General features: G+C 48.0%; 12 protein-coding genes across 12 annotated transcripts; 6 read left to right on the top strand and 6 right to left on the bottom strand.

Annotated features, from left to right (window-relative positions):
* Nucleotides 1-1973: 1973 nt before the first annotated feature.
* On the top strand, nucleotides 1974-3083 carry V1508DRAFT_356077 (mitochondrial carrier domain-containing protein; the record flags this gene model as incomplete). The annotated part of the gene is made up of 3 exons (XM_066936979.1): nucleotides 1974-2105; nucleotides 2229-2264; nucleotides 2313-3083. The coding sequence occupies 3 exons, from the start codon at nucleotides 1974-1976 to the stop codon at nucleotides 3081-3083; spliced, it is 939 nt and encodes a 312-aa protein (XP_066795200.1).
* A 1235-nt stretch (nucleotides 3084-4318) lies between these two features.
* V1508DRAFT_398127 (mitochondrial 37S ribosomal protein uS17m) lies at nucleotides 4319-5021 on the bottom strand (the record flags this gene model as incomplete). Its single annotated transcript, XM_066938191.1, has 2 exons — nucleotides 4319-4840; nucleotides 4920-5021. 2 exons carry the CDS (start codon nucleotides 5019-5021, stop codon nucleotides 4319-4321), a joined length of 624 nt encoding a protein of 207 aa, XP_066795199.1.
* A 1592-nt stretch (nucleotides 5022-6613) lies between these two features.
* Nucleotides 6614-7583, top strand: V1508DRAFT_419374 (thioredoxin-like protein). The gene is made up of 3 exons (XM_066940591.1): nucleotides 6614-6946; nucleotides 7001-7355; nucleotides 7403-7583. Exons 1-3 carry the CDS (start codon nucleotides 6761-6763, stop codon nucleotides 7435-7437), a joined length of 576 nt encoding a protein of 191 aa, XP_066795198.1. The 5' UTR covers nucleotides 6614-6760; the 3' UTR covers nucleotides 7438-7583.
* On the bottom strand, nucleotides 7307-8831 carry V1508DRAFT_419371 (uncharacterized protein). Its single transcript, XM_066940590.1, has 4 exons — nucleotides 8772-8831; nucleotides 8433-8718; nucleotides 7794-8379; nucleotides 7307-7744 (listed from the first exon to the last, which is right to left on the bottom strand). Exons 1-4 carry the CDS (start codon nucleotides 8774-8776, stop codon nucleotides 7530-7532), a joined length of 1092 nt encoding a protein of 363 aa, XP_066795197.1. The 5' UTR covers nucleotides 8777-8831; the 3' UTR covers nucleotides 7307-7529.
* On the top strand, nucleotides 8656-10572 carry V1508DRAFT_164013 (glycosyl transferase). Its single transcript, XM_066936082.1, has 2 exons — nucleotides 8656-9136; nucleotides 9198-10572. The coding sequence occupies exons 1-2, from the start codon at nucleotides 8971-8973 to the stop codon at nucleotides 10484-10486; spliced, it is 1455 nt and encodes a 484-aa protein (XP_066795196.1). The 5' UTR covers nucleotides 8656-8970; the 3' UTR covers nucleotides 10487-10572.
* A 1186-nt stretch (nucleotides 10573-11758) lies between these two features.
* V1508DRAFT_163928 (uncharacterized protein) lies at nucleotides 11759-13725 on the top strand. The gene is made up of 2 exons (XM_066936081.1): nucleotides 11759-12148; nucleotides 12311-13725. Exons 1-2 carry the CDS (start codon nucleotides 11960-11962, stop codon nucleotides 13637-13639), a joined length of 1518 nt encoding a protein of 505 aa, XP_066795195.1. The 5' UTR covers nucleotides 11759-11959; the 3' UTR covers nucleotides 13640-13725.
* A 942-nt stretch (nucleotides 13726-14667) lies between these two features.
* On the bottom strand, nucleotides 14668-16599 carry V1508DRAFT_163853 (uncharacterized protein). Its single transcript, XM_066936080.1, has 4 exons — nucleotides 16362-16599; nucleotides 16168-16301; nucleotides 15916-16092; nucleotides 14668-15867 (listed from the first exon to the last, which is right to left on the bottom strand). Exons 1-4 carry the CDS (start codon nucleotides 16416-16418, stop codon nucleotides 14838-14840), a joined length of 1398 nt encoding a protein of 465 aa, XP_066795194.1. The 5' UTR covers nucleotides 16419-16599; the 3' UTR covers nucleotides 14668-14837.
* A 37-nt stretch (nucleotides 16600-16636) lies between these two features.
* Nucleotides 16637-19440, top strand: V1508DRAFT_419362 (WD40-repeat-containing domain protein). The gene is made up of 4 exons (XM_066940589.1): nucleotides 16637-17321; nucleotides 17643-17734; nucleotides 17791-17907; nucleotides 17960-19440. Exons 1-4 carry the CDS (start codon nucleotides 16874-16876, stop codon nucleotides 19232-19234), a joined length of 1932 nt encoding a protein of 643 aa, XP_066795193.1. The 5' UTR covers nucleotides 16637-16873; the 3' UTR covers nucleotides 19235-19440.
* Nucleotides 19351-20051, bottom strand: V1508DRAFT_419356 (uncharacterized protein). Its single transcript, XM_066940588.1, has 3 exons — nucleotides 19867-20051; nucleotides 19680-19753; nucleotides 19351-19602 (listed from the first exon to the last, which is right to left on the bottom strand). The coding sequence occupies exons 1-3, from the start codon at nucleotides 19961-19963 to the stop codon at nucleotides 19567-19569; spliced, it is 207 nt and encodes a 68-aa protein (XP_066795192.1). The 5' UTR covers nucleotides 19964-20051; the 3' UTR covers nucleotides 19351-19566.
* Nucleotides 20052-20183: 132 nt separating this feature from the next.
* V1508DRAFT_419355 (uncharacterized protein) lies at nucleotides 20184-21711 on the top strand. Its single transcript, XM_066940587.1, has one exon. The coding sequence runs from the start codon at nucleotides 20306-20308 to the stop codon at nucleotides 21371-21373; it is 1068 nt and encodes a 355-aa protein (XP_066795191.1). The 5' UTR covers nucleotides 20184-20305; the 3' UTR covers nucleotides 21374-21711.
* On the bottom strand, nucleotides 21522-24100 carry V1508DRAFT_456333 (major facilitator superfamily domain-containing protein). Its single transcript, XM_066942650.1, has 5 exons — nucleotides 23322-24100; nucleotides 23177-23261; nucleotides 22938-23120; nucleotides 22249-22881; nucleotides 21522-22198 (listed from the first exon to the last, which is right to left on the bottom strand). Exons 1-5 carry the CDS (start codon nucleotides 23609-23611, stop codon nucleotides 21692-21694), a joined length of 1698 nt encoding a protein of 565 aa, XP_066795190.1. The 5' UTR covers nucleotides 23612-24100; the 3' UTR covers nucleotides 21522-21691.
* A 101-nt stretch (nucleotides 24101-24201) lies between these two features.
* V1508DRAFT_372039 (uncharacterized protein) lies at nucleotides 24202-25994 on the bottom strand. Its single transcript, XM_066937501.1, has 3 exons — nucleotides 25583-25994; nucleotides 24915-25504; nucleotides 24202-24865 (listed from the first exon to the last, which is right to left on the bottom strand). The coding sequence occupies exons 1-3, from the start codon at nucleotides 25782-25784 to the stop codon at nucleotides 24641-24643; spliced, it is 1017 nt and encodes a 338-aa protein (XP_066795189.1). The 5' UTR covers nucleotides 25785-25994; the 3' UTR covers nucleotides 24202-24640.
* Nucleotides 25995-26337: the final 343 nt, after the last annotated feature.

The following is a 26337-nucleotide window of genomic DNA, read 5'->3' as shown; positions in this document are numbered from 1 at the left end:
CATTTGGGCGAGCTTAAACGGCTCACAAAATTCGTGTTTTGCATAGCGACAATCAAATGTTTTGCATATCCAAAGAAAACAGATTTTGGTTTGAGTTTTCCTTCTCAGAAATGGCCCTAACCACCAACTCGGCCAATGGCTCGTTTATCTGAAGGTATGATAGTCCCGCTAAGTTTGTTTACTTCGTTATCATAATACAATTCGCTAGTCCACACCATGGGCTTGTTATCGGTCTAGCATGCAATCACGGAACTCATTATACTTCATATCTTAACATTTTTCTTGTTTTACAGCCTCGATTTTTGCAGGCTTATATATGTTGGCAATGGAAAGTATTTCTTCAATCTCTATAATGATTTAGTCATGCCTCTACTGAATTTTCTTCTTTATCCCTACTCTCTTCATTAGCCAGAGTGGAGCCATCTGGAGGATTGAAATGACGCTCTTTCTAGACTTTGACATCGGCTGGAATATTTAAAAAAGTGCCTGAGCTATTAATATCGTAGCAAACAATGTGTATATTTACCAGTAAGTTAATAGCGATTGTTTATCATTTGGAAATGAGCGTGTTAAGTCAAGTTTTGGCACCATTTTACGAAAAGTTCTTGATCTGTTTCGGAAATTTGCTCCGGGCTTAACATAATAATGTGATCGAGGCTATAAGAGCTAGAGCAACGGTCATAAAATCAGGCAAAAAAGAGTTAAAAATGCGAAAATTAAACTTTGTCCCGCCGGTTTAGACGTGCCCATAACATTTGCTGCGCAGGAGGGAAAATATGGTCCAGTTTGTGCTTTTCTTCAGTAAAGCATATATGTACTTCCCGTTGCGGTAGTGTTGAAAATCCTGCATCTTGAATCTCTCTTCGGCATGGCGATTTCCCGCATGCGATTTTTCTGGTTCGATTCAGACGTCGCACCGAACTCTGCCGCAGCAAGTCCAGTTTATAAATGTAATTCGGGGTGTAGAACTGGCATCGAACGTTCTTACAGCGTTTCCGAAGAAGTTGTAATGGCATGCCTGGTCACCACATCGTAGCAGCTGGAGTTTGCACCTTTTTCTGCTGCTTCTGCTTTACATCCCGTATATATTAGAGCGATCCCGACTCCATATTGGCTGTAATAGGTCTCAATCGCATCATAATATGCAGTCTAGAACGGATTATTCCAGCCGGCGGTCATTGCTCCACCTATCTACCGAGATTATCGACCAGCAGTAGTCATTCGTTTAGAGGCTGACTAGAGGATGTATTTTGACCATCTATCGAATTGCGACTTCGCCAAGGATGCAGTGCTTGCTTACTTTTGCGTGCGAAACCAAGCAACTACCACACAGAATAACGGCATCGCCCATCACCAAATTGGTCAACACTCGGCTAAGACGTTTTTTCGAATTTCTGCAACTCCCGTGCGCATAAATCAGACGCACCACAGGGTTTTCTGATATTCCCTAGCACTCATTACCGGAACAGCATCTTTACGATGGGCAATATAAATTGTAAGTCTTCGTTATGAGACCGACCGGCAAGAGCCTCTTGAAAGTAGGTAGGTCACAAAGTCGGTGGTTTTGGCTCTGTCAGCGAACTCACGACAACTCACAGTCACAAAACTCTCCTTGAGCAAAAAAAATCCAGTCGATGTGAGATCGCCTTTTATCAATTAAGATTGTCTTTCACCTGCCACTCTTCGAACACGACTTTTCGTCTTCAGAGTTGTTCATACTCTGATTCCCGTCGTATCTCATAGTCCAGTTGTGCTCTGACGCCACACTCGTCCCGTATCCAGTCTAGCCCCACTGTCGACTGCAAGTGTTGAGCACATCGACCACCAGCCTGCTGTGCTACCGGCCCATCCGCATGCAGCCATCTTCTATCCCACCACCACCGCAAGTTGCCGCCGCCGCAGTCGCTGCAGTTGCTGTATCTCATCCATCGTCGGTGCCATCTCACACGCAGCAGCCTCCGCCGTCGGTCCCGATGCTCCAGGCTGACGAGAAGCAGGAACTACCTCTCGTCGAGGAAGTGGAAGAAGAATATGATTACGAGGCGCTCCCGAAGAACACGTCCCTCACATCGAATTTGATGGCGGGTGCATTTGCCGGTATAATGGTATGTCGATCATTTCGTTGGCGGCCAAGCTAGGCAGTCACTCTCTGGACCGCTGTGGCGGGTGGTCGATGCCACGCACCAATTAGCACCTAAAATGCAATTGACTAAGGAATTGTTATATAGGAACACACTGTTATGTATCCAGTCGATGCTATCAAGGTATGTTGTTCATTGCACTCTGGCATTTTCTAGCCTAATATGACGTAGACTCGAATGCAAGTGGTCAGTATGAGCAACGCCGGCTACACAGGCATTTCAAATGCAATATCACGGATATCAGCAACCGAGGGTGCAAGAGCCCTCTGGCGGGGTATAACATCCGTCGCCATTGGCGCTGGCCCAGCGCATGCAATCTATTTCTCTTGCTATGAGTTCACGAAAAACGCTTTCGGTGGCAACGAGGGTACAGGTTACCACCCTATTGCCACGTCGTTCGCCGGAGCGTGTGCTACAACTGCGTCAGATGCACTTATGAATCCTTTCGACGTTATCAAGCAGCGCATGCAACTTGCTGGCAGCAGATTCCCAAATATCGCGGCTTGCGCAGCCAGTATCTACCGCAACGAGGGCTTCTCGGCGTTCTACATTTCTTATCCCACTACGCTTTTCATGAACATTCCACTGACAGCGCTGAACTTCACGACGTATGAAGTGCTTTCCAAAGTACTTAACCCTCAGCGCCGATACGATCCTCTTACTCACTGCGTCGCCGGCGGCTTAGCTGGTGCCGTCGCTGCAGCCGTCACAACCCCGATGGATGTTATCAAAACCTTTCTACAAACGAAGGGTACTTCCCAGGATGCTGAAATCCGCAGCGCTCGGTCTCTAGCGGACGCGGCTAGAATCATATATCAGCGCGAAGGTCTGCCAGGCTTCATACGCGGCCTGCGTCCCCGAATCATTTCAAACATGCCCAGCACCGCTATCTGTTGGACAAGCTACGAAATGGCGAAATTTTATTTATACAAAAGTTGGTAGTTTTTGCTTTTGTTTTCTTTTGAGTTTGGTTTGCTATATAAGGTTCGCGGGTTATGATTTACAAGATTGTTTCGTCGAGCAAGAAATGACCGGGTTGCACCGTGATAGAAAGGCTCACTTTATTTGGTCGTTATACTCTTCGGTTTTGAAAGTCGGGGTCGGTTTTATCTATTGCAGTTGTTTTTGCTTTGCTTTTTTTTGTAATTGTTATGGTTTACTGTCATGGTCCCTTTGTGTTAAATAATCGGCATTTTCTTTCGCGATATGTATTAGTTTGTACCTATATTTCGTTACTATAAGTATTTGTATATGTACTTTGTAGTCTCCATTTTGTATATGCATTATTTTGCGTTTTCTGTCTCATGTGAATTTGCATTATTAGTCGCCTTGCTTTATTACTACATTTAATGATGAATTTGCCTAAAGTGTATCTGTCATTGCAAGTGACTGAAGTCTGGTGTCCGATTGTCCTTCCTTCGATCAACGAATTGATCCATCCATCGCACCCATAACTTCTTCGCACGTGCGATGAAGTGTCACAATGTATGATATCATGGCCGAAGGAGAAGCGACTCCTTCCAGATAATCTGATCACGTGAACCTCCGTTTATTAACTAACTCCCGATGGCTAACACAGTAGAAGCTATACATTGCGTACAGACCCTCAAGTCTTCAATAACAAGCACTGTATATATTTAGATCTCTTACTTTGTGGTCTAACTAACATGTGCAGAGCGATACTGGCATCAGTATGAGCAACAAATTCTCAGTACATTAATCGTTTCCACGTCCAAATGTCAAATTAGTCTCCTTCTTAGGACAGTGCTGACAGCTCTAGCGTATTTTGGAATGTGAGCACATGGTTTCCGATTGTTTCAGACATGGATTCGGGATGTAATTCGCTCTCACCTCTAGCAGGATTCGAGCTTGTGAAAGGGTCGTCTGGGAAGACTTCGACTTGCTCGCAGTATCAGTTGACACACTCGGGACAAGCCGCCGGCATTACATTAGTACTGGAGGAAAGACAGAGTTAAGGACAAAAGATCGATATTTGAGGCGTGGGACGACATCATATATTACTAACTGTCGCTGCTGTGTTGTACATACACTGAAACATAAAGGTTTGACAGTTATTTTGGTAGCAGTAGAGTTACCTCGCTGTAGCGAACAAAATCCGGCTAAGGCTTAATCTTCATTATTATTTCTGCTGGTACTAAGTTGGTGCAGAGACTGTGCTAGTTGCGTTGAGCTCTTTGAGTATCTCCCTGCTGTCTGTGAAACAAGCGCATGAAATCCCGCGAAAAAGTGTTCGGAAGCAGATCCACAAACGTTGGCAAACCGTCCTCACTGAGCTGGATTTTCCGACCGCGCGCACCCTTGAGCAAACCTTCGATCTCTGTTTCCACTCGCTTCCTCTCGTTCAAAGCATCATTGTACTGCTTAGCGTTCTTAGCAAGGCGTATAGCCGATGGCAGCGGCTTGTCAAGCACTGATTTTAGAACTTCATATTTCGAATTTTCTTCCTTCGTCAATAACAATCGTCCGCGATTATTCTCTATGTACTGCCGATACGAGGTCTCCATCTGCGGATAGTTCTTGTATTTTTGAAGTTCTTGGCCATACGCGGTCTTGACCTCCGCGACTGCAAAGAACTTGCGCGCGGACAATGGACGCGTGGATTCGATACGCACTATATCGCCCTCGCGACAGATGTCGCCTTCGTCATGAACTAAGAAGTCTCGTCGCTTGTTGATAACCTATACGCACGTTAACTATCAGTGTTCTGGATGTAACCACAAAACGCAAAACGGAGACATAACGGAGGAAATAACGCACCATTTTATACCGCAAATTGTGTACTGGAATTTGCACCTGGACTTTAATAGTCTTCGCCATCTTTCCCTGGGACACGACCAGGCCGACGAAATTTTGCCGCATGATTGCTACTCGGTAATGACTGGGTAATGACTCGCTCAATGACCGAGGATTGGTATAAATAAATGCAAAATGGCCAACAATCTAATACTTGCAGAATAGTGTAACGTCGAATCGTGCTTTATGGCGGTCGCGAGGTTGTATAATTATTGTGACGGTTCCAGTGATCATGCACTACTTGAAATTTCATGTCGCGAAAGCTGTCGGCGGGTGTAAGAATACTTTGAGAAACCGAACGTTGGTGTTGCCTAGACGCTATGCCTCTTTGGGACTAGCTTTCCTTGGTATATTTTGGCGGCTCTTTGCGATAACGAACTACTAGTGCATTCTCCCACACAAAAGACAATATTATTGTGGAACAATCCAGAGTTGAAGAATCCAATGTAAGTGTGCTAGGAATCGGGCGGCGTTTTGCCGATAGGTCTGCGAGAATCTTGTATTAGTTACTATTGCGACTGTAGGGTGACAATGTCGTGCGGTGGGTTCCGCTTTGAAACTCTTGACCGACAAAAAAGATGCCCAAAACAGTCCTCATTGATCGTTTATGTCCTAATAGATCCCAAAGTAAGTTGACAAGGAGAGATGAATACAGCAAAATGAGCTGATTCATTATTACTTAGCAAATATTTTAAGCGAGTCCCAAAGAGGAACAGCAGGTCTGGCCCAATAACATGACTAGTATTGGGAAGAACCTTGCACTAACTTGTCAATGGCTCAGAACGAATCTCCAGCTTAATATCAGTGTTTCTCTACTATTATCTGACTATCAGCTTTACTGAGTCTCATTAAATTAAATGGAGACCCACGGAAACCACCAATAGGGCTGTTGCGGATACGAATATCCGCAGTTTCCCCCTATATTCGATTTCGCTATTCGACCCGAGAAAAGCATTCGCATGGTATTTGATATTTTCAATTATATTCGAAAAATAGGAATTAGGTCGAGTGATATCGACCCTAAAAACCCAAATATTCGTGCATATATCAATCATCAGTCAAAAGGAAGCCCGAGGAAACCGCCAAAAACTACCTCGCCCTTAACGAAGGCTACGATTATGAAGTTTTTACCAGTAGATCAGCTGTCAAACCCAACTCCAGGGCTATCATCCTACACCATATTCAGTCAAGAAGAAGTGTTCATTGAGACTACCGCCAAGATTACCTGAGTGAGTGATAGTAGCTCCGTTATACTCCGTCCAATTATATTTATATTACCTCTGTACTACCGCCAGTACAATGGCAGTAATACCACATTTTATGTGTCGTTACTAGTGTAGATACTCTGTAAACGAAGTCATTCAAGCGGCATTTTTCAACCGGTGACGCTGTAGGGACTTAATTGAAGCAGTCAATTGGAGCGATAATTGCAGCGAATATCGAATCCGATGCCCGGTCAATTATTCTTTCCGTGGATGGTCGTCGAATAATATTCGTTATTCGTTATTCGCACAAAAAATGACGCGAATAATTATTCGTCGACGAATATTCGGAACAGCCCTTTTAACATAATGTGTTGCAGGTTGTCATTTGACCCGCCGAGCCTTAAATTGCTAACGATCTGTTTCGGGTTTGCTGAGTAAGATGCCGTCGAATCGGGGGATAACAGCTTTCCCAACGACTGTTGTGTGCGGTGGACTTTCAGATCAGGTTGATTCAGTTTTATTTAGAGCCCCGGTCTCCGTTTCACCACTATATTTCAATTTCCAGCAGATCTCAGCTGATCTGTCTGGAATAAAGTAGGAATGGCATCCACAATTTCTTTACTTTGTGCTCGCAATACGATCCGCGCTCCCACCGCGCGCCCCAGGTGCCGTATGTTCCACGCTTCAGGAGCCTCCAAGGTCGTAGCCGGGGACAAAGTGCCCACTGTCCCTCTCTACGGCTCATCTCCTGGTGACGAAGTCGATCTAGCCGCGCTGACAAAAAGGGTACCTTAAATAACATGACTGATATTGGCGGGTCCATAAAGCTAATCAGCCCAGGGTAAATCCATTCTTGTCTTTGTCCCTGGCGCGTTCTCCCCTGGTTGCTCCGCCCGCCACGTCCCAGGCTACGTCTCTCTCGCCCCAATATTCACGTCCAAAAAAGGTGTCTCGGGAATCTATATCATCTCTGGTAACGACACGTTCGTGATGAACGCGTGGGGCAAGGAACTAGGTGCTTCTAACCAGGTAAAGTACCTCGCTGATCCGTCGCTGAAGTTTATCAGTGCGCTTGGGCTTGATTTCGATGCGACCAAGTTCTTTGGAAACAAGCGGAGTAAACGGGCTGCTGTTTTGGTTGAGGATGGGACGGTTACGAAGACGTGGATCGAGCCTGATAATACGGGTATTAGCAGTACGTAAATCAAGTTTCTCCACCGGCCTCGATGCTAACGACTATAGTCTCTGAGGCGAAGAATGTCATTGAGGAATTGTAAAATCTGTGGCATTGCAGGGTATATCGTACAGCTAGTATTCATATGTGGTATTATGTTAAATTACTCCAGTTATCATACAGATTACTGAAATATTAATCACTGTCGCTACTCTGATCACCCAAGAAATCAATACAGAAATCGCCCGCGACTACCTTTGATTTCAGCTTCAAGGGATCACCAGAATCCGGGAGATCGTTATCTTCGTTGTCACTCTCGTTGCCAGCATCAGTCGGTTCGCCTGCTTCACCATGTAATTGTGCCACTTCGGCCTCCATTTCACGTCGTTCTCGTATCTTTTTTGCCTTCTCTAGTCACTGTCAGTCCTGATTGACAGTCATGAACACGTAGAGTAATACCTAAGCTATAACGCGGCGTCATACCTAGACCCTCCAGAATCTTTTGCAAATGTAAAATCCTGTCCTTCTTAGTGTTATATGGCGCAAGTTCTCGGGTCCATCGTTTCCGTACGCCGCACTTGACAACCCACGATTTCAATGTCGCGATCTTTTGCTCCAATGGATCGCCGAGTTCTCGCTTCGTCGTTGACCTATTCTTTGACTTTTTCGAAAGTGCCTTGGTCAATGGGGATTTCGATTCTAATTTGAAACTGCGAGATGACTTCCGTTTCTTGCTAGTCGGTTCCGGAAAGTCGTCGCGTACATCTGAACACTCAGACGCGTCCCCCTCAACAACTTCGGATTTCTCCGCGGCAGGCTCCTCCGACAAAGGCACCGGTGTGACATTATGTTCTTCCTCTGCAATACTCAACGCGACTTTGCCTTCCACATCTTCGAGCGCTGCTGCCCTTTTCTGAGTCTTTTTGGCTTCCTTTGGTACAGGTTTTGAGGCGTCTTTGTTTTGTTTGTTTTGCGAGACTTTTGGCCTTCCTCGACTGCGCTTCATGTGTGTCTCTGTTGCGTCGTGGTCATTGTCAAGTTCGTCCTAACCAACAACCAGGGTCAGCCACTTCTTACTCTCGGCACGAATAGACATACCATAACACGATCCGCGATATCAGCAGATTTCCTTTTCCAGTCTGCATTATTAAAAAAATCCTCCGGAAGGCGCAATTTCGAGACTACATCGCGACGAATAGACTTCAGCGTCGCCGTATCAAAGTCGGCCGATTGTAACGTTTCGAGGATGACGGCCTCAATTTCGGAATCCGTTGGCATAAGATTGGTAATGCGATAGAATTGGCTGATCTTGTAATGGAGCAGCCGCAGGGTATATAATTGTTGTAGTTTGTTGTGTTTAGTAGTGACGTATGTCCCCATGGCACTGCATAAACGTCAGTACCACCACAGATGCGGAGCAGATGTCACGGATAGAACCTCATCCCCCAGACTAGACTATCCGCATGAGTCGCGACGCCAACAAAGAGAACCTGCCGAGATGAACCGCGGGGGATTCGATCAACGGTCCGTGCCATCCACTATTTATCTTCCGTATTCATCAGCTATTCCGTTGTCTTGTATAACCTACTTGCATATACACGATCAGTAAGGTGATACAAGTTAGATAGGGAAGACGATGGAGGCTAGAGCGGATAATTTAATGGTTATTTCGAATCGGTTGCCGGTTACGATTAAGAGAAGTGAGAATGGGGATTATGATTTCGCCATGTCGTCTGGTGGATTGGTGTCTGCTTTGTCAGGATTGAAGAAGTCTACTACTTTCACGTGGTTTGGCTGGCCGGGTATGCGTCAGAGTCGTATTGTATACTGATTTGTACGGAAAATGCTGATCTTTATGAGCAGGTCTCGAGGTACCGGACGACGAGAGACCAATGGTGGTTAAGCGTCTTCGCGATGAATTCAGCTGTGTACCAGTCTTCCTCTCCGACGAGCTTGCTGACCTGCATTATAACGGGTTCAGCAACAGTATTCTGTGGCCGCTTTTCCACTACCACCCAGGTGAAATGAATTTCGACGAGATAGCATGGGAAGCTTACCGGGAGGCCAACCGTCTCTTTGCGAATGTAGTCGCGGATGTTGTACAGGATGGAGATTTAGTCTGGGTGCATGATTACCATTTGATGCTGCTGCCCGCTATGTTACGCGAGGAAATAGCACAGACGAAATCCCATGTTAAGCTGGGGTGGTTCTTGCATACTCCATTCCCTTCTAGTGAAATTTATAGGATTTTGCCCGTGCGGAGGGAGGTTCTTGAAGGCGTGCTACATTGCGATTTATTAGGTTTTCATACGTACGACTATGCGAGACATTTCTTGTCTAGTTGTTCGAGAATATTGGGGTTGCCGACGTTGCCGAACGGAGTCGAGTACAATGGCAAGACAGTCACTGTTGGCACGTTCCCGATTGGTATTGATCCGGACAAATTCACGGAAGCGCTCAAGACCGAGAAGGTGCAGAAGCGAATCGCTCAGCTGGAGGCCAAGTTCGAGGGTGTGAAGTTGATTGTGGGAGTAGATCGGCTGGACTATATCAAGGGCGTTCCCCAGAAGCTGCATGCGCTGGAAGTTTTCTTGACGGAGCACCCAGAGTGGATTGGCAAGGTCGTGTTGGTGCAGGTCGCAGTGCCTTCGCGACAAGACGTGGAGGAGTATCAGAACTTGCGGGCTGTGGTGAACGAGCTGGTTGGCAGAATCAACGGCCGGTTTGGAACGGTCGAGTTCATGCCGATCCACTTCATGCATCGCTCTGTCAACTTTGACGAGCTTGTGGCACTGTACGCTGTCAGCGACGCCTGCCTTGTGAGCAGCACGCGGGATGGTATGAACCTCGTATCCTACGAATACATCGCGTGCCAGCAAAAACGGCACGGCGTGATGATATTGTCAGAGTTTGCGGGTGCCGCGCAGTCGCTGAATGGCAGTGTTATTGTGAATCCGTGGAACACGGAAGAACTTGCGGAGGCGATAGACAGCGCGATGACGATGCCTGAGGCGACAAGGATCGCGAATCAACAAAAGCTGTTTAGGTATGTGAGCAAGTACACGTCTGCATATTGGGGGGAGAGCTTTGTGAATGAAATGAAACGGATTGCGGCTGTAGATGCTAAGAAGGCGAAGAACGAGTCTATATAGACATGGTGCAGTAGTTTCGTACATTGTTGTATTGTTAATGAAAACGTTTGACTGTGTCTGTATCTAAGGATGTACTTTATGTCAGTTCAGCAAGGCAATATGCGCAGTGCCCAATTTTAGCAGGGACAGCAAGCACTGCGCAACACACGTACGGTGAAATGCAAGCGAAGTATGTCGTGTGGGTTTTCGTACAGTGTGTGTTTCCATGTCTGCATGTGCGCTTATATCCGGCAGAACATCCGGACTTGGTTCTCAGACAGGCAAGTCAATGGGTTCGGCCGATACCGACGACGGCTAACGGCATCGTCCATTAAGCTTCTGCACGCACATATCAGTCAAACACAAAAGTGGTATTGTGATCATTTACATACAAATTCGGGTGCTGCAGTCGTTGCTTTTTTGTGGCAGAGGGTGGGCGACGAGCATTTAAATCCGTAGAATGGGCGTTGGTTAGAATTTCTCTTGCAGCAGCAACTGGCTGGATTGCTTGCTATTCCATAATGGTCTGCAGCTGAATCTCGGGAATTGTGTCCTCGGAATTACAGTGTTTCTCCGAATGGGGCACGCCATATTGTTGCGATAGTCCTCATACTTCTCCGCCACCATTGTGAATAACTTTCGTATAGTGCTTGGTATGCCAGCTCACTCCATGAAAGCTCACCCAAAATGGCGTGCTTTGGTCTCTATTATTGTCCGAAGCAGTCAGCATCTGTGCGTTTGCGATGGCTCGTGCTGCGTGGCTTGCTCTTGTCATTCCACGTCAGTGTACTTTAGATTTCATCACCGCAGCTTTTCACATTAATAGGCAGCATCAGCTAGCCAGGGCGGTCGCTAGTATTGGTTACCCAGTACTCGGCGCCACCTCCATCCGTTCATAGTGCACTACAGCAGAGAGAGATTGGAGCGTAGAGGGGAACTGCAACCTTTCTCAGGCTCCGGTCGTAGAAGGTTTGCAGGCTCAATTCTGGATACAGTGGAGCTGTCATGATGATGATGCAAGCACTAAGAGATTCGCCGAAGCCGATATCGCTGCCTACCCAATCAGCGGCGCCGGCGATACGAGGCTGTGGTTTCAAGTGGGGCCCGGCCGGCAGACCTGACGCTGGCCCAGGATGGCGTTAGCGAGACTGGCCGAGGGCCACGCATAGTCCAGGCCCGTGCATCTACACCGGGTCCGATTCTTTACCAGCGGAGCTTCACTGCGCTATATCTGACTCGCTGGCAGCAGACCCATGTCAGGACAAAATAAGGGCGTGCACGGACACAGGTACGGGCATAAACCGCGCGCCTGGGCCGTTCCTCTGTTCTGGGTCAAACAAATCCTGCACACCTTACTGGTAACCCTACTCCAGTCTCGCTCTACCCAGCGGTTCGTACACTGTTTCCAGCTTGCACGCTCTGCCAACTTATTGTACGCGCTTCTCCAGAAGCGTTCAGGGCTAGGGCGTCGTGGAACCGTCACCATGACAACCTATGCCCGTTCGTGCCCGCTCTCTGGGCTTATCGTGTGTTTGGCTCTGTCTCTGCCGCCTCCGTCTGGCCGTCCTCGTCTCAGTTAGGTCCCCGCCTCAGTTAGGTCCCTGCCATTCTAAGTCGCTCTCGCTCGTCACTATCTCGGCTTTCACTGCTCTTCGCCTGTATTCTGTCTGCGTCATATCACGAATATTCTGTCGTCGACTCTACTCTCATAGATCAGGTATGTCAGTCATAAGCATTGCTCTGTTAGTTGAAACTGCTGAGCCGGTTCCGTCCTCATCACAGGCCACAGCATGATCGCCCCCAAATAACTCGAGCAGCCTTCACATTCACCAAATGGTCGACGACTCCTTCCAGCTTCAGTGGGGCCGTCTATCGGCCTCCGAGTTCACAATTGCTCCAGACAAACAGACAGAACCACATCAGTACAACAGCGTCCCACGCACATCGATCCTTCCCCTTGCCACCACAATCGACTACGACTACTCGACCAAAATGTACGGCAATGTTAGCAACTACTACTCCTCCGCCGCGTCAAATGAGTCGGCGTCGTCTACCTCGTCTGCGGATGCGACACCGAATTTCACATCTGCACTCGTGGACGCTGTGACGGAGGACGACGTTTCCCAGTATCAGTCACACGTGGAGGGGGAACAAGGGCCGGCAGCCGCTCGTGCGTGGTCTCCAGAGCTCGAGCAGCTCGTGGACGAAAGAATGGGCACCTCCCGGGTTTGGAGCGGGAACGTGTCCGTCCAGGCTGCCCAGTCCTCGCCAACCTCATGGATTGTGCCACGCGTGAAGCTGGAAGCAAACAGCAGAAACAACAGCACGGCCAGCACTGCCAGTGCGGCGACCAGCGCGAGCTCTATTTCGAGCGAGCAGACGAAGGCAGTTACGGCGGCGCAGTACTTTGCGAATTACTATCAGGGCAGCTATTATACAGGCTTTGGCACAGATACGAAAATTGCGTCGTCGTTTCAGACCATGCCGGAGAAGAATTACACGACTATTAACACATCGACCGAGCTCCCCCCCGGATTCGGACTGGACTTTGATGTGGGTCTGAATCTGGCGGTGCCTGGCGCACAATCTCCGTTGCCAGACAAGACGTCGACAGACTCGTCGTCTGCCTCCCCGCTCTCCGCGATCTCGACAATTCCTGAACTGGCAACATCAATGAGCGCTACGGTGACCGTGCCGTCGTCTACTGCTACACTCACAGCATTTCCAACAACTACAGCCACAGCAACAGTAATACCAGCACAAGCACGCACAAACAGGCGTCAAGGCCACAACAGAAACTACCGCTGCCGTCATTGTGCGCTCGTCTTTTCTGATGCTGCCTCGCTCAAGCAACACATTGCCCTCCTTCCGGACGCAACCGTCTCCCAACGCCCTTACAAGTGTCCCGAACCATCATGCGACTGGCATGTTATCGGGTTCCACCGCAACAACGACTGCTCGCGACACTACAGACAGGTTCACGGCGTGCGCGAATTCGTGTGCCGATGGCAGGGCGCAAGAGAGTGCCGGACTCATCGGTTTGTGACGGCCTGGTTGAGAAATCGGCATGAGCGGACCGTGCACGCCGGCGAGGTGGAGTCACTCGGACTAGATCCTGACAGCGGGAACGATCACAGCGGCGCCCGCAAGAGACGGAAGTTTCAAGAACCCTAACTGTGTTCTTCGTCTTTCAGCTGCTTCTTAGGATTTTATTTATTTTATTTTAATAGTATTTAGGTAAATGGGTTTGGGATGGTTCACTAGATTTATGGTGTTATTGCGTACCGTATTGTTTCACTGTTTTGATATTGAAATTGCATAACTTTTTACTCTACTAACGATCTTTATGATTTTCAGTCTGGTTTGTCAGTTCGATATACACTATATGTATATTGTGTATTGCTTATTTGGATGTTATGGTGTTCTTTGTTTGTTTGTTGGAATATTTGATAGATCGATTGTTTTCGTTTGTGTGTATTTTGAGACGACGTGCGATGATTGTGTGAGGATCGGCGTCGGTTTTTATACAGGGCAATATATATTCATAGAATTCGGAGTTTGTGTATATATATAAAAAGTCACCAGTGTATGCGCCTGTGAGGGACCCGTCGGGGTCCTCTACCGGACTGGGCGGATTGTACGTTGTCAACTGTCGTCAAATTCTTTACACACGATGCGCAATGGTCTAAACACTCAACGCAGCAGTTTAACAGCGATATGCATGCAATCGCACGACACCAGACAATTGCACGCCTTCTACAAGCGCGACGACACAGCATGAAGCGGCTCTGTAATAGCCGGACACTACGTCAATAGCTGCACAGTATGCCATTGACAACTGCAACGCAGCCTTCTCCGTCGCGACATGGCAAACCCACAAGCCCAAAAAATTCCCAGTGTGGTACCCTCTCGTTCTTTTATAGGGAGTCAGAAAGTAGGACGAAGCAGGCTAAGATTCAGGTACGAATCTAATTTCGTTTCGCGTCACGGACTACGGCATCCAGAGGCGTTCAAAATCGCCGTATATTCATGAGACATATCACCTATCGGATTGCGACGTCAGTCTCCGTGAGGTGTTCCTCATTTAACGCTAGAACATAGCTAACAGTAGCTTTTGTCTTGCGGAGGAATGGGTACCGAAAAAATTTGCGACGGAGATATAACTAAAGTGTCAAAATACCCCCTAGCTATTCCCCCATGTGGGTTGCAATGACGGCGTGACTGACGAGTCACCGTTAGGAGGGTGAACGACCAAGTAATTCTCAAGACCCTATTCTTTCTAATAATCTATATGCATTCAGTACTAACACCGCAATCCCAAATTGGAGAAGCTCTTAGGTGCTTGACAGATTCAGCACACGTCTCGAATAAATTAAACAACCCGACTCCGCGTCTGAAACGCCAAAAATTCCTCCCTAGAAACGTTCAATGGGATCTTCGGCGGCAAGGCAGGACTTCCGGGTGCCAACACTCGTCTTGCCAACACCCTCTCTCTTTTAACCCTCGCTCTAGCTTCCTCTTCTGCTTGTCTTTCTAACTGTTCTCGGAAAAAGCGGTCGGAATCGCGGACTGCTGCGTAGCCTTCTGGTGTGCCAAGTTCTGGCGCGTGGGTTGTTGGTGAGAGGTATTCCTTTTTTCGTTGAGGAATATGTTGTTGCAGCGCAGGTGGAAGCGGAATGTCGTTTGCAGAGAAGAACTTTGGTGTAAATGCCAGTCTCGTGACTGCTGCTGGGCTGCCGACAGGTTTCCGTCTGACGCGTCTAGCTGATTGCGGCGCTATTGATATCCCGGCAAAGTCATCCGCCAAATCGGTGTGTGGAGGTGGTGCAATTGCGTTTCGGTCAACGAAAGGCTGGTCGCCAAACGGCTGCGTGTCTTCTGGCAGCGACGAGCTAGATGCGTTGCGGTGAGGTTTTTGGTCGCGTAAGAGGGTGTAGTAGTTCACGTCGCGTGCGCGGCCCGGTGCGTGGTCCCAATCGTGATATGAATTGTCAGCAACGGACGTTGGTGATACTGGACTTTGAGGGTACGCGCCTACAATTTGCATCTCCAACTGGTTTGGTGGCATACCCGTCGCTGCGTCGTCGCCAATGTACTGATGGTTCTGCAATGATGGCGTGATCTGTGGAGTCTCGGAAAATGTTGGTCGTTGCGCAGCAGAACCACTCCATCGCCTTGGAGTCTGCGTAAGTTGTGGGAGGGTTGGCATGAGTATCGGCTTTGCTTTCGGTAAGACGTGAGTTGGTGCATATCGTCGCTGCTGTAACTCTACAGGGTGCTTCTGTGTTATAGAATGCTGTACAAGAAGCTGAGATATCGGTCGCGTCTTCGGAGTCGCTTTCGGTTGTCGTCGTTTCCGTATCGGATAAAAGGTCAGCTCGATAAACACTTTTCCGGCATACCTACAGGCCATTAACTCTACCAAGCTACGCTTATAATTCAACACTCACTCTCCATCATTCGTTAGGCTCCACCAAGCATCATGCTCGGCGTGCTGCTGCACTTTTGTCAAATCGATATCCGTCTCGCCCACGCGAACTATTTGGTCCGCGTGCCTGACAAACACACAGAAATTCATAACCTGAAACTCTGGCTCGTCGTAAATATCGAACCGCACTTCCTCGTCCCTAGCCTATTAGCTCCATTCCCTTCCACGCACGTCCGTCGCCCACAGTAGTGTACAAGTGAAGACAATGACTCACCATTCACCGAGATCCATGTACTCCTCGTCCGGGACCCACTCGTTCTTCCCCTTATACATAAACAAATCCGAAGCAGTGCCGACGGATAATATAAAATACGGTTGCTGTCGTACAAAGAGGCAGGGAAGCTCGCTCTACCATGATTATATCAGTTGATAAGATAAATTAATTATAGACAACTGCGAGAAGTGTACCGTTCTAGCAATGACAGCAATGACTGTGCCGAGCGCGCCTGACTTGTTTACTGCCATTCTATTGTACTTCTACTTCCACAGGCCGGAGCAAATGTCAGTTGTCAATGCGAGAAAATGCTGATCAGGTCCCTTGTAGCAGCAAAATTATGCTTCACGTATACCTACGTAAGTCTCGTCCTACGTACGACGTGCCGCACACATGACATATCTATAGTAGTGTTTTGGCTTTTGACCAGGCTGAAAGCCTGGAAATCGTCTGTGTACTTTTTTGTTCAGCGAAAAAATATTCGTTGGTGGTATATTTTTACTAATTCTCTTTCTATTTCTACCACATTTTATTATTTTTGGTCGCAGTTGCAGTTTAGATCGCGACGAGGAGAAAAGCCCATAGTAGCATAAACCCTTACCTCACGTATTTCGCACCTGGTGGGCGAGTGCTTTGATGTGCCGCTTGTAGAAGTGACACCGTATCGTCTACTGTTTTACTTTTCACGCCGGCGGATATATTCAAAATGAGCTATTCAATGTCAATTGATATGGACCGATCTGATGACGCCGACTCGGCGGATTTGGCAGCGCAGACTGGTGGGATTTATGCCCAGGTGCGGTACGGTGTTGATGAAGACGAGCGGACGGAGCGTCTTGCAGCGGGTAGGCCGCCCGACGAGGAGGACGACGATGATTATGATGACGAGATGGACGAGGACGACTACGACGACGAGGAGCTCGACGGTGCGCTGCTGGAGGAAGGTATTCCGTTCTACATGTCCGAGACGGACGAGACTTATGCCTACGAGGTCGACGAAGACGACGAAGACGACGACGAGTTTATTGTTGAGGAAGAACAAGAACATGACGACGAAGAAGAGGATGACGAGGAAGAATATAGCGACGATAGTGACGGGGAGTTGGGCCAGCGCGTATATTTGTCCTTCTTGACCACCAATGGCCGACGGTCTGGTAAGTCCCGCTTATCTCTTAACTGCGCCCGCGCTGCCGGCCGACTTCTCCCAACTCTCCCTGCAGCTCCAACCACACCGACCGGTCGACTCTACTCCATCCCCATCATTTGCGATAAAGTAGTAATAGTCAGTATTAGATTGATTCGTCTGTCTACTAGGCCGGTGGGGCGTTGCTTAGGGAATTTTGGAGTCTAGTGGGAGTTCGGTCTGGTTATAACTTTTCACACCCACGATTACGTTTTCCCCATTGTTTTTTGTTATTTTTTTTTATTTTTTGGAATTATGTCATTTGCTGAACATTTTGGTATTTATTTTACAGTGCAACCGCGGCGCAATGTGATGGCTTCTCAGCTAGACCCGGTGCCGAATCCCAAAGGTGCGGAGTTAGCCAATAGTGGAGAATTTGGATACGTATGCCCCGTGTTGTGTGATTGCTATATTGAATATGGAATGGCTAATGGGAACAGGTCGAATCGAAGGAGTATCAGATTAAAAGTCGACGGAAATATCCGCATTCTCTTGGCGATCGGTTGTTTAGACGCGAAACCTCTTTTGTTAAGTATCCGTCCTCTACATTCTGCAGAGTATGCTGTTTATTTGAATATCAATATAGCCAACAAGTCTAATCAGCAACAGAACTTCGTACCAAATCACACGTCCAAGAATTTTCTGCATTATCATGCTCGGACGTATAGCGGCCAGTTTTCGGAAGACGGTAGTTTCTTCTTTACGGCGTCACAGGATTTTAAAGTGCGACTATACGACACTACGCAGAACTTCCCATGGCGGCTATATAAAACTGTGCGTGCCGACATGGCGCATTGGACGGTGACCGATGCGTCGCTGTCGAGGGACAACAAATGGATCGCGTACAGCAGTATATCGCCGGTCGTCCATCTTGCGAGCACAAGCCCTGAAGTCGAGGGCCAAGAGCCTTTGGATTTCAGTGCTGGTGGCTATAACGATATCCATCGCAGCTACGGTATTTGGTCGATCCGATTTTCCGCGGACGGGAGGGAAATAGTAGCGGGCGCTGGCGATAGCTGCATGTATGTGTATGATATCGAGACTCGCCGGGTATTGCTGCAACTTGAGGGTCATACTGATGATGTCAATGCCGTGTGCTTTGGCGACGAGTCGGGAAATATTCTGTATAGTGGTTCAGACGATCAGCTTATTAAAGTCTGGGACAGGCGGAGTTTGCGGTCGAAGCAGGAGGCTGGCGTGTTACTCGGTCACGTCGAAGGCATCACGTACATCGACTCGAAGAAAGATGGAAGATATTTACTTTCGAACGGGAAGGACCAGACTATGAAATTGTGGGATATCCGCAAGCTGGTATCTGCTGACAAGTTCCGGGACATGGAGCCAAAGGATTACAGCACACGCTTCGATTATCGCTACCAGCGGTTCCCTGGCCCTGTCGGCAGCCGACATCCGAACGATTGCAGTGTCATGACGTATACCGGTCATCAAGTTTTGCGAACTCTCATTCGATGCCATTTCGCACCTCCTAGTACATCGGGAAGTCAATACGTCTACTCCGGTTCATCAGACGGTAAAGTACATATTTGGTCGCTAGACGGTCAAGTCAAAAATATCATCGACGTCTCGGCCGCGTCGGGGAACAATGCTGCATTTCACACCGATGCTCGAGAACGATACTACCGTCTCGGCCTTCGTTTCACAGGTGGGGGCGACTCAGTCGCTTGTGTCCGTGACGCATCATGGCATCCGTATCTTCCCATCATAGCCTCGTCTGCCTGGAACGGGTATTCTGCCGAAGAAGGCAGTGTCATGCTGCATCAGTGGCTCGAAGGCGTCGAACAGGAAAGTTGTCCTGAAGCAAAACGTGTCCCGATGACTCTGGATGTCCAGGATGATGATTACGACCAGGATGATTACTTTTAGTTTTAGATTCGTGCATAGTAGTTTCCTTTGCGCATGGTGGGAATTGGGATTGAGTTTCATTTTCTTGGGTTATAGGTTGGCGAATGATGTCTTTTTTTAGTTTTGTCTTGGTCATGTAAATTGCAAAATATTCAATTCAAACTCTTGAGGTGCAGGCAATTCGTGACAATAATGCGGACGACTCCAAGAACAAACGACGTACAGACTATAATACATGTATTATTATTACACACAAGGTCTACATACACTCGAATTTTGTAATCAAATACCCCGACAAAGAAAGGATGAGCTGATAATCCGGACGTAAACTATTCGATCAATATGACAGATGCTTAGACGGTGATGAGGTGTCGAATTGGAATGTGAATCTATATATGTCAGTCTTACTGGCCGTTACCATGTTCGCTTGAATCGATTTGATAAAGAACGAATGATAGATGCGTACCAACTTCACGATATACCCAATCGCACCCATAACAACGAATCCAGCACCAACGGTTTGCACGATCTTAATGTATTCTAAAAGCATACCTCATTAGCCCCTGGACACTTCTCTCGTCCGTTAATTCCTTCACGTTCGCATTCACTTCAGCCGCGAATAAAGAGAGATAAGGAGGCAAAGTTCGACTTACCTTTTTTGCTAGGCTTTGCGCACCGCTTAACAAATGCCACGCCATCCTTGACAAATTCCTGCGGGTACTCCGTGACTTTCTGAACACTATCAGCCATTTTATCTCGCTAATACAATAATTGTCGCTTGTTTCCTGTAGTCTGGGTACCGATGATACTTCTGTCGGAGTAAAGTTGCCAGGCTGGCATGCTCCGAGTGGAGATGAAACTGATGTTAGGGTTTAAGTCTGGATTTGTGGCTGGGCGCGACATCGTGTGGCTGGGCGCGGTTGGTACCAGAACGGACAATGGTATCGCGCCCAAAACAAAAAAAAGTTCACGACACATTCGTTATTCCCGACGAGCAGGCAGCATTTTATAAGATTACAATAATGATAGTGGTCCTCTAGTGCTTCGTCCATATTTTGCAAGAGTTCGCATAGAAAAGCTACGACCCAAACAATGTTCGAGATTCGACCGACAACGTACGGTGGCCGCGGTTGTTTCGCCACGTGCGCTATACCACGCGGAACGCTGGTTCACATCGCGACAACACCGTTCACGGCCGTTATCTTCCGCGATTTCAGGAAAGAAGTCTGCGCATATTGTTTCGCCTACGAACTCGGCCGCACGTGGAAAGTCAGGTTACGAGGCACCGAGTCAGCTGGATTGTGGTTCTGTAGCGAGAGTTGTCGGGAACAGTGGGTGAATGAGGAAGATCCGTATTGCGAACTTGTGCCTGTGCTGGAAGTGATTGAACAAGCTGTTGCGGTGGCGAGGCGGAAATTGCAGACTTCGAAGGCTGGGGAATATGACCAGGACTTCATACACGAGGACTTCAGTTTCGAAAGCGATGCAATACAAAAGTTGTGGGAACACGTGGAGGGTTTAGTGACTGCGAATTCGGTGACCGGTAATCCCCTCCGCAACCCAACTTTGAAGAATAGAGTGTTGGCGTTAGAAGACATCGAGTACGATTCCGCGCGACTGGTAGCTGTTGCTATAGTGCGTCTCTATCTCGAGAGTCATACCACATCTACGGTTCCTTGGTTTACATGGAATGGCTTCTCCGAGTTAGAATCGCACGAAAAAGATCTCATCAACCGTCTTCCTGCATTACTAGAATCGCATATCCGGGTTTTTATATTCCTTAAAGCCATCATGCCCAAGAAATTGCAGGCCTTGGTCACAACAGCCAACGTGCGCGCAGTGCTCGGTCGCGAATCAGCTAACGCGTTCGGAATATGGCAGCTACCATTAAATGCGGAGTCTGAGTGTCTGGGATCGTCGATTTTCCCCTCCGGGTCGTATTTTAATCATAGTTGTGATCCGAATGTGATAAAGACGCGGTCTGGAAGGCAAATGCATTTTAGTACCTCGCGTGCGGTCAGGGAGGGGGAGGAACTTTGTATAAGTTACGGCATGATGCTGAAAATGCCCGTTCAAACGCGACGGAATCTGCTTCAAGAGCAGTGGTATTTTAAGTGCGGGTGCAGCCGGTGCACTGCCGAACTTGCTACGGCGGCATGAGCGAGTTAGTATCGAGTAATTCGGAATTGGAGTTTGCGGCGTTAGAAGGGTGGATTTGTGTATTATAAAGATTTTGGTACGCGACTCGCGATTGGATGCAGAATAAACCATTTTCACATTTTGTCATTCCACTTCTCATTCTCAATGGTCACAAAACTCGCGAAGCCCGATAAGAATGATCCCAAACGTCTCAATATATAAAATTTAATGTACAGAGCGCGGGCACATAATAAACGAGTGATTGATCCAAAAACCGAGTATCAAATTAGGCAGTCGTAATCACAACATAAGATATCACAAATCAGCTTGTCAGTCTCTCTAGCGCGCATCAGTAATAGCAAAATCCTTAACCTCATTCATGTCAGTCTCCCCGCTTTCGAGAGGTATCTTCTCAACTCCGAACGGACTCAAGTCACGGTAGGTGCACGCCAACAATTCCTCTCGAAGAACAGGTAATCCAAACTGGTTCAGCACCACTTTCCGCTGCTTCAATTCCCGCTTTGCCATATATCCAAACCACACTACCCCCCAAAACTCTACAAAGATTATCACAGTCGTAACTTTATATCCGAACTTGTATTTCGGGGCTTGATCAGTCGGAAACAGAGCCAGCGGAAGACCCGCTTTGATGCCAGATCCGAGCGCCCCGCCTACAGCCGGGAGTATGCCTCGGAGCTCAGCATCGTCCTGGAAGACTTCTTGAATCCAGGTTGTTAGGAGGGCCCATGTTGGTTCGCCGGCCATGGGAAGTAAGAAGGCAATCATTTTGAGCCAGAAAGGGATGTACCAGATGGCCAGGAGCAAGCTGCTCAGAAAGCGGAAGAACTGCAATTGTTAGTAATCTTTCTGTCGTAGATATATCAACAGGAACGTGCAATAGCGATCAAAAGCCACGGGCAGCGTTTTCCGGTGCGATCCGACAAGTTGGCGAGAGCGTAAGCCGAGACAAGACCGAGCGCGAAACCTCCTGTAGGAATCAGATTGACTTGCTCAACGGTGTAAATATCCAGACTCTTGAGCCATAAATTAAAGTAGCTATATGTCGACGTGATTGCGAACAACACGTACGGGAAGACATAACCATAGGGTCTCCACGTCTTGATCCAACCCCAAACTCTCCTCCATGTGAGCTTACGTGGAGGTTTACGACCGGCCTCAGCCATGCGCGCCACGGCATATTTGCGGAGGTCGTTGCTGAGCCAAAAGGCACGTGTTGTGGTCGGGAAGTCCGGGATGCAGAAATAGCCAAAAATCGCGAGGGGGATGCCGATGATTCCGTCGATAAGAAAGAGCCAACGCCAGCCTGAGAGGCCGTATTTGCCGTTCAGCGTTGCGTAGACGAGGGCTTGCAGATATCCTGCCATCATATTCGCAATCGTGTACGAGCCGTCATATAGAGAGAGGCGTTTGGCAAGTTCTCCCGGGAGATACCAGCTTCCGAGGACCATCGAGAAACCGGGATACGCGACAGCCTGAGTCATACCAACGAAGAAGCGATATATGTAAACCTATACAATCAGCCATTAAACTTCTCTTCCAGTCGCAGAATTTATGGCATACTCACGTCTCTGGCAGATTTGGACGACGCCATGCCCATAACCAAAAGCGACCAAATTATTTCGCAAGAAGGCAACCAAATCGACGGTCGAATTCTGATCAAAATAAATTGCGACGGAATCGCGCCAATAAGACCCCCAAGATCAAACGCAGTGTTGAATAAATTTCGTTCCTGTTGGTTGAGTGCGAGCTGCGGCGTACTGTCAGTTGGCTGTGCATGTCTGAACTCGAAGCCCCCATGCGTACCTCTTCTTTCATGCCGCTCACGAACGCGTTACTGATATTTCCGGAATCAAGTGTTTTGATGATAAATGACACCATTGAATACAACCTAGTAACCATTAAAAGGTAACCATTAAAACGCCCTGACTATGGCAAAAACATAACTTACAGTAAATAAAAGTCCAATCTCCTGACAAACTTGCGCTCTTTCGGTGGTTTATGGAATGTATCCCAAAGGCGGCCCATTATTCTCTGGTACTTTGTCGGACAATACTCAACCTCTTCCAGTAGTATGGGATCGCGGCCGAGGACGTCTTGTGTCCGATTTTCCATCGACGAGGCAGCATTCTCGACGTAGCTGTGCGGTATAGTGACCGTCAAGTCTGAGCAAATGCCACTTGCATTGTCAGGATGTTCAAAGCCATGTATTCCTTTATGCTGTGCAACTTGACGCTCCATAATGAAGAATGGCGAGGTCCCAAGGACTACGCGGTGAGATGTGTTCAGATTTAGCTGTGAGCAGTACGTATGTAATATGACACCCACGTCGCTTATGTCTGCTATTAGTTAATGTGAATTGGGTGACAACGGAACAAATAAGCAAGCAGAGTCAGGGCGAAAGGAATGTTTTATGTGTTTGGCTCGACAGTACGAGGAAACAAGAACGGAAGTTTGGCAGATTTCAGTAGCAAGAGAAACAGAGAACAGAGAACAAGGGAGACCCAGTAACAAGGACAAATTTTATGTCAGTCCAAGCACCACGAAGATTATCGCTGGTCGCTAAAAATTAGTTATCGTTTGACTCGTCAGGACGTAAAAAACATAGGGTGTGTTGTGGTCTCCTTGGACTGCGTTTGTCGCGATACCGGCTGACCTAATCGTGGTAAACACTGTGAATTGAGGCCAACTGGAGGCTTTGCAAACACACTAGGCGCTCTCAAATAGCTAGTACCCACCTCGGTAAGGAGTCACGACTCCTTACAGTTTTAGTATCTTCTCGCCTCAGACTACACAAGTTAGATCGAACAGTCTTTACAGAATAAGTATGATATGAGATAATTATAATTTGTATTAAAATAATATCCGACAGCTCTCATACAATAGCGTGCGACTCTCAGTCTTTGTCCTTCGCATTGCTTTGTGAACGCTCTGCCAACTCTATTAATTGGTATCGACGTTAATCAAGTGCAATTGCGAATTAGCAACCATGATGGAAAACAGCATGCACCATAAACACATATTCTTTACCTATGATTCCCATAATACATGAACTGAACAAGAAAATAACAACGAAGGCAATAATTCCATAGTTTTAGACCACGCAGTATTTCACAGTTTTAACACCAAAAAAAGGACATTTCAATAAATCTGACGCAAAATCCAAGAGAGAACATGCAAACGCATGAAATGCTGATCGCCTTATATTGACGTACCCAAGCAGACAAGCAACATAAAAAGAGAGAACGCTCTATATTGCAAATATGTGACCTACAAATGCACGGCCTCGTAAAAGTAGATGACTGCAAACACAAGGAATGCTGCGCCGCCGCCAAGGGTGATTGTCCGCAGACTGATTTTAGACGCGAGAAATTTGCCGCCGAGGACAGCCGCGAGAGTGCAGAGACCGTGACCGGCGATGGTGCCGATAATGACGAACAAGTAGTCCTGGCCAGCGGCCATTGCGATAGTCGCGATTTGAGATCTGTCTCCCCACTGTGGCGAGTTAGTATACGACCATTAAATTGGGATAGATACTACTTACCTCTCCGAGAAAAGTCATAACAAAGGTTTGGATCCACACGGGGCTGAGAATAAGACCGACGAGATTCACGAACCCGTTCAGCTTTCCCGTCTTCACTGCTTTGACGCGACCGGACTCGAGCGAGCCGGACTGGGACTCGAAGTCCTTAGCCTCTAGCTCGTTCTCCACCTCCTGCATTTCTTCCTCGACACCGGCACTCTTGTCCATGTGCAGACCTTCGTTGATGAGTTTGACGCCAAAGACGACGAAGAGCAAGGCCGCGAGATATGATGTATACTTCTTGGGAATGAGCTGCGGGACTGCGTGGCCGAGTAGAGCTGACAGGACTGTCATGACTACGAGAGAAGCGAAGGCGCCAGTGAAGACTGTTGTGCGAGGATGCTTCATAGCCATGATGGCGGCTATCAGGAACGTTTTGTCACCGATCTCTGAGAAGATGATCATCATGAAGGACATAGCGAAGGAGCGGTAGTTGTCGGCAATAGAGTCAGGCGTCGTGCCGAGTGCGTGAGCGACCGCGGGAGCCATGGCTGCGACACCGTGCTCCATGTCGTCCGTAGAGTGCGCAACGGGAAGCTCGTCAGAGGAGACTGTGATGGATTAGCAGAGTGAGCTAATAGTGAGAAACGGCAAAGACCGTGGAAATCGGAAAGTATAAATAAGCGTACCGAGTTCGCCCACGGCACTACCATCAGTACTGAGCTCTGTCCGAGCTAGGGGAGAACCTTCAGAGCCCTCGACGGAAGGCATGCGGTCTGAGTTGATCGAGCCTTCAGTGCGGCGTACCAAACCACCGGCAGCCGGCGCAGCTGCCAGAAGCACAATTAATAAAGCCCCAGTAGCTATGACTGAAAGAGTAGAGTAGCGCATTGTGCCGTTTATGATAGCAGTGCCGTGTATAGCGCGATGGAATGAGGTGATTATGGCAAATATAATTCAGATGAGACGTGCAGCGGTTGATTTCTACAGCAGCAACTCTGGCGCACGGGATCTGGTTGGCTGCATTGAGCATTTCATTGCCACTCTGTGCCGCATGAGGCGGTGCAATCCCTGAATGTGGCTGAGGACACGGGTCTGGCCCGCGGCCATTGACTGGCCACGAAATTTCGAACCGGTGCCATTGAGACGCCATAAATTTCTCAAAACGTCCATATCCAAGCCGCATCATCTGCGGCGGAGACTTGTGGCTGGTGTGATACTGCCCGGAGGGGAAACTACACGAGCCAGATCATGAGTTCCTTCTATAGTGTCGCGCATGTAAATGAGCGCCCATTCGTCAGAAAGTATACTTCTTACAGTCAATATAGAAAAATACATGGTCAATTGCAACGACCGTAGTGCTTGAGGAAAGTTCTGAATTCGACGGGAAATGGTGTTGTATGGCTTGCTCGCTCAAATCACGTCTTGCCAAACCGCACAACCC

The sequence above is a fragment of the Lipomyces doorenjongii genome (assembly GCF_038497915.1).
Source record: "Lipomyces doorenjongii strain NRRL Y-27504 unplaced genomic scaffold V1508scaffold_32, whole genome shotgun sequence".
Classification (NCBI taxonomy): domain Eukaryota; kingdom Fungi; phylum Ascomycota; class Lipomycetes; order Lipomycetales; family Lipomycetaceae; genus Lipomyces; species Lipomyces doorenjongii.
The sequence above is the reverse complement of the archived record's forward strand: the minus strand, read 5'-3'. Positions and strand labels throughout refer to the sequence as shown.